General features: G+C 25.4%; 1 protein-coding gene across 1 annotated transcript in view; it reads left to right on the top strand.

The window, feature by feature from the left end:
* The window catches only part of LOC105624550 (protein lap4), a 25,135-nt gene extending 19,825 nt beyond the window's left edge, over positions 1-5,310 (top strand). The window contains exons 22-25 of the mRNA XM_012205911.1: positions 3,640-4,074; positions 4,798-4,909; positions 5,033-5,089; positions 5,192-5,310. Coding sequence (XP_012061301.1) covers positions 3,640-4,074; positions 4,798-4,909; positions 5,033-5,089; positions 5,192-5,310 — 723 coding nt within the window. The remainder of the gene's footprint in view (positions 1-3,639; positions 4,075-4,797; positions 4,910-5,032; positions 5,090-5,191) is intronic.
* Positions 5,311-6,457: the final 1,147 nt, after the last annotated feature.

Genomic DNA, 6,457 nt, shown 5'->3' with positions numbered 1-6,457 from the left:
ACAAGAGAAAATTTTTAGAAATTTTTTAATTAGTTTTTCCACTATGTAAGAGTAAATATTTCGGTCATTCAAATAATGAAATTTAATTAGATACTTAATGTTACATATCTATTTTATTTTTTTAAATTATAATATAAGAATACATAAAAAATAATTATGATTTATTTAATGGTTGCTGTCACATTTTGCACAAATATTGTATTATAAGTCTTCTAAACATATTTTTGAATATATTATTCAGTGTCACTATATTTACTAAACAATTTTAAAGATTAAACATATGCGCGCACACACACACACACACACACACACACACGCGCGCGCGCGCGCGCGCGCGCGCGTATGTGCGTATTTATTATAATTATTATATTTTATGATCAAAAGAATATTTTTCAATATTGGAGTTGGAATAAAAGTTCATAGCAATGCGAACTTTAAAATTCAAGTAGCTGTAACAATGTTTGTTAAAAATGAACGAAATTTAAATTTAAAAAAGGGATTTTTAAATTAAAAATCTTTAATTTTAAAAGATCATTATGATTTTTGAATTTCTGTGAATTATATGATAAGTTTTACATATAGAGACAAGAAAAAATGAAAAATCTCTCTTTGTAGACCTGTCACAGGTCCAATAAAAACTTGTGAAAATATTTAATTTTCTAATGTGAAAGCTTAAAGTTTTTCCTACTAAATTGTTTCTTAAAAATGTTGCTAAGATTTTTTGGCTCTGATGGAGAAAAATCACGAAAAACTACATAGATTAAAACAAGATCTTAGAAATTATTAGTTACGAATCTAAAAATTCATAGATGTTCTTAGTGAGACGTAGAGTTTATTTGGAAAACCAAGAAATTTTCCGCTATTTCCAGATATTTTCTGATGCTGTATTATGAGTTTTACGGAACATTCTTTCATCTTGTATCACGAAACAAACAATGTCACTCTATGTCCTAATACGAAAAACTAAAAATTTTTTAAATCTTGTCTCAAATTTTTTAAATCTCAAGTCTCAATCTATGTAGTTTTTCTGTACTTTTTCTTAAAATTTTTTCGGCCAGAGATTATCGTAGATTAAATAAAAGAATCATTTTGACTTTGATTGTTCATGATTTCATTTCATTAAAATCATTCTACTGCAAAAAAAAATAAATTTTTTAAGTTTAAGTTTCATAGAATTGCTAATTTTTTTAAAAATTATGTACATTCAAATGAAATAGCATTACGAACTTTTGTCTCAACCTAATATATTTATAAAAATTGCCAATAATTATTTCATATTTTGTTAGTAAAATGTAAACAAATATTAAATTTATTTTAACAGTAAATGTATCATACTGCATTATAGAAAAATTAAAGAGAAATAATATAATTTTAAAGTAGGTTTCATACATGTGCGTGCGTGCGTGCGTGTGTGTGTGTGCGCGCGCGCGCGCGCGCGTGTGTGTGTGTGTGTGTGTGTACGTATTATGTATTATAATTCAACCAGGAAAAATATATGCACATTAGATATATTTTTCGCAGTTGAATTGTTATCTATATATTACTGTTAGTTTTGAAAAAACATATAATATGTCTTATTATTCGATGCACAAAATTTTATTGATTATATATAATTAATTTATAATTACATATGTATGTAGCGAGTATCGTGACATCTTGCATTTTATTTTGGCTGTAATTTTTCTTTTTTTAAAATATCGATTTTTTAATTATGCTTATCTTTTAATAAGCATATTTAGACCAAATTTAGATTTCTAGAAATAATTAAAACTGATCAATTATTACCATTTTTATATCAATCAAGACCAACTGTTTTAAAAAGATAAAATAACACGTGATGAATTTTACTTTACAGAATGCTGTTATTAATTCCTTTCTAAATACAAATTTAGTAACGATAGAAAAATAATATTTTTAATTTTAATTGTTAAGAGTTACAATATTGTGACCGTATGTTGAATATTGGCCTTTGTCTCAGTTAAATTTATTAATAGTCTCGACAGTACATTAGTACTACAATTAAGTCATATCATTATTGAAATTTGAATCAATGTATCTATATATTTTCTATAAACATTATATGTTCATATAACTCTAATGGACCAGATGTTTATATATTATTACAAACTATCAAATAAGCTAATATTTACTTAAAGATATTTACTTAGAGAGATGTTAATGTTAAAGTTTCCAGTTGATCGGAATAGGAATGAAATTTGGATGTTTTTAAGATAATCTGCCTATGCACAGAAGTTTTCTGAAAATGGTTATAGTTATTCCTGTTGTAAAATATATGAATATTATGATAAAAATACTTTTTTCATAATTATATATTTAGATAGGAAAAGAAGAGATATGTGTGTGTGTGTGTGTACACACACACACACACACACACACACACATATATATATATATACATATACATATATGTATATATTATTGAAGGATTTTACTGTTTTTAGGATTTTATTATTTTACTGTAATGTAGTTTTACTTAAAAAACTAATTTATTACATTGTTTCATATAATATCCTACAGTAGAGGAGACTGTTTACCATGAAACAATTTTCGTACAATCAAACAATGAAATAATAATTTTTTTACGTACATACTTTCTCTTAATTTCAACACATAAATAAAATGCGATTTTTACAAATTTTTTAAAACAAAATTATGTATTATTTTTTATCCTTAACTATTTAAGAAGATCGAATATAAAAATCAAAGATTCAAAACAGAAATTTCTATATGCTTAATTAAATTTATTTAAATTTTACAAAAGTATATAGATATAAAGCAATAAAACTAAATAAAATATACAAAGTTCTTATATTTGAATGATGCAAATATATTTTTAATATCATAGAAAATATGATTAAAAATCAAATGTAAATCATGTAACACATCTCTAAATTATTCTATAAAATATAAAATATAGTTCAGGTTGCAAAGTAACATAGTGAGACAAAACTTGCTAAGTATTCTGAAATATTTGAAGCATGTAACAGTCTCCACTACTACTATCGATATATACGATGGATAGGGCACAAATACAGAATTTTTAAAAATAAATATAAGAGAACATGTTTAACATACCGATTATATGTTTATAAATTATGCGCAACAGGTTGCATGATTTATTGCAATAATAGTACAATTGAAAGACATACACATAACAGTCATAAGCAGAAAAGCCGATCGGACAAAGAAGTTTGAAATTCTTCTTTAAATCCTATATAGATTTTGTATGACATGTAACATTTGTGAAATAAATCTGTTTTAAAGTATAAGTATCAAACTTTAAAGAAATTTATATTTAATAATCTATCATAGTAATATTTCATAGTAATATTTAATTTTACTATTTAATTTTACTGAACTTCTATTAAGAAGTAAATAACGATTTATCATTAAAAAATGAGCAAATATTTTGTAAACTATAGTTTTATAGATTAATAGAGTGGTGTTGGAATAATTCGCATATATGTATTTTGTGTTATAATATATATTAATTAAATAGCAATATGTTGTTGTTTGTTTTGCATGTAATCGAATACGTCACGATAAACTATTTTGTTTTATTTAAATTGTATTCCACTAATTAAATAATTAATATAATTTTCCATGTTATTTACTCAGTCAAGAACAAATGAGACATCTGGAACATCAAAGGATTTTTCTTCGTCCAAATCATCTACAATTCCTGATCTTCCTAAGGCAGCAAATTTTGAACGTTCTACTTCAATGCAAACTTTACCATCTCGAACGAAAACAAAATCTTTGCCAAAACGCAGTATTACATTTGCCGATCTGCCGCCATCTTTAAAAAAGAGTTCAGATTCTATCGTTTATTCGTCCCATGTTAAGCCTACTCTATCTAAAATTGAACAGTCGAATCGGCCATTGCAGGAAGCATCTACTTCTCTTCCACAAGTTATTTCCTATCAAACACCTGCACGTTTCCAACTTCCTCCAACACCTCTAACTGCTCCCGAATGCTGGGAAAATCTTGATACTTCGGCTTCTTTTAGCAAGCGACAGATAGCACGTTCTGTTGGAAATGTTCAGGTTGAGGTGGGTTTGAAAAGCATGTTAACTGATAATAATATTAATATATTAATAGAATGCACACACACACGCACACACACACATACACCTCCCCCCCACACACACACACACATCTACATATATATCTACATATATATATATATATATATATATTGTAAGGATGCATCGGATAGTCAGATATCATTATTCGAGAATATTATTCGGTTGAAATTTGATATTATTAAATTGTTGATTTTTTTCTTATACAAATATTCTAGAAATAAATATGCATATTTATGATGCTATAATGTTATATATTGTTGCAAAAAATTACTATCTTTTTCTTTATAGGTTTTTTTTTTTTTTTAGAAGACACTTTCTCCGAATCCGATCGGATATCCGACTCGAAGAAATCGTCTTCTCGGATATCTGAGCGAATACCGGATATCCGATATCCCATATTCGGTATTTGTTGATCCGGTGTATACCTAATACATATATATGTATACTGGAACAAAGTTCTCATAATCTAAAAAATGAATTTGTTCATTAAATTCGACTAATAAAAGCGTCAAATTTCTTTAATGCAATCCAATCTAATCTTATCTATCTTATTTATTTATGGCATGTATTTATGGAGACTGGATGCAATATGTAATTTGTTTATTTGAGATTATTATATTATTATAATTATTCTATATGAAAAATATATAAATCGATATTTATTTGTGGAAATGTTTACAAACACAGCAATCTCCAACTTCATCTCCAACACCACCATTGACAAAAATGTCAGTCAGCGATAAAAAGAAGTTATTCGAAAGTGCCATGGAAGAACATTTGAAACCCTCGCCTAAACCAGGTGAGAATATATATGTGTGTTTCGTGTATATGTACACCATATACTTTAAATATTATATATATTTTATGCTTATATATAAGATATCGATTTCAAAAAATAAATCAATAATTTTATACATTACAGATAAAATATTCAGTTTTTTAAGTCAAGACGAGGTAGAAAAAATGAGACAAGAGGAAGGTAAGCTGTTATTTAATAAAGCTGATCAGTTTTTTTATTTATGTTATTATATTTTTTATCTTAACATAATTGAAAATAACTATAAAAATCATGTTTTTATAGAAAAAAAAATTGCCACTTTGACGCGAGACGAACTCAAATCATGGGCACAACTTGATGAAAACGAAGGTCTCGAAGATTTTGATACAATGGATGATCAGGATAATGGACGACCTAAGTAAGCTTCAATCTTCACGTTTAAGGCTGGTATTCATAGTCGATTCTTATATTTTAGATTATCTTATGTACAGTCTTACGATATCATAAACCAATCGGAGAGCCACATTAGTATTTTAAGAGATTACTTAAAATAAGAACAGACTGTGAAAACTGGCCTAAATCATTCCTTATTTCGAAAATAATGCAAATATTACGATATATATTCTACGCATCGATTAAATGATAACATTTATATCTAATATAAATAAGTATAAAAGTATACAACTAAATATTTAATTTACAAGTATTGTAAACAAAATTAAGAAAAATTATTAGATTACATGAATAAAAAACGTATTATATCAAAATTTCTAAAAAATTTAAAAAGTTATGTTAATATTATGTTTATATTATACATGTTAATTGATTTATACAATCTATACAACAGAATACACAATGTTTTTATATAAATCTTGTATAACCTGGTTAATAATATACTTATAAATCTGTTTAACTTTAGAATAAATTTATTTTTTTGCAAGAAGAGGGAAAGAGAGAGAATGAAAGGATGGGAGGAAGAGAGAGAGAGAAAGAATATATACGTATATAATGTTTATAATGTTAAACATTTGTATTAACCACTTGAATATTAACAAGCAATGTATACGTTATAGACTGCATAACCGTATTATGATTAATTGCGATACCAAGAATAATTTTCAGATTATTAAATTGTTAGAATCTAATAGTTTTTATAATATGATATTCAAACTATTATTATTATTAAACTATTATATAATTAGTTATGGTTAATTCTGAAAAGTGTAGAAATTGAAGTTTTTTTATTTATGTTTCCAAGTAAGTGATAGCACATTTTAAGATATCTATTAGAAAACTCAATTTTAAACTTTAATAATATTTGAATATAATTGAGTATAATTATGTTTTACATACGTATGCTATATTTGCATTTTTATTTATTGCCAATAAGTTTTAGATATGAATTTGTTACAACTTATATATTCCTATGATATATTCCTATAATATATATTCTGTTATTGTTTATATTTCTACGTTTATATATATATATATATATATATATATATATGTATGTATGTATGTATGTATGTATGTATGTATGTATGTATGTATGTATGTATGTATGTATGT

This window comes from Atta cephalotes, assembly GCF_000143395.1.
Source record: "Atta cephalotes unplaced genomic scaffold scaffold00081, whole genome shotgun sequence".
Taxonomy (NCBI): domain Eukaryota; kingdom Metazoa; phylum Arthropoda; class Insecta; order Hymenoptera; family Formicidae; genus Atta; species Atta cephalotes.
This window is presented reverse-complemented; position numbering and strand designations above follow the sequence as displayed.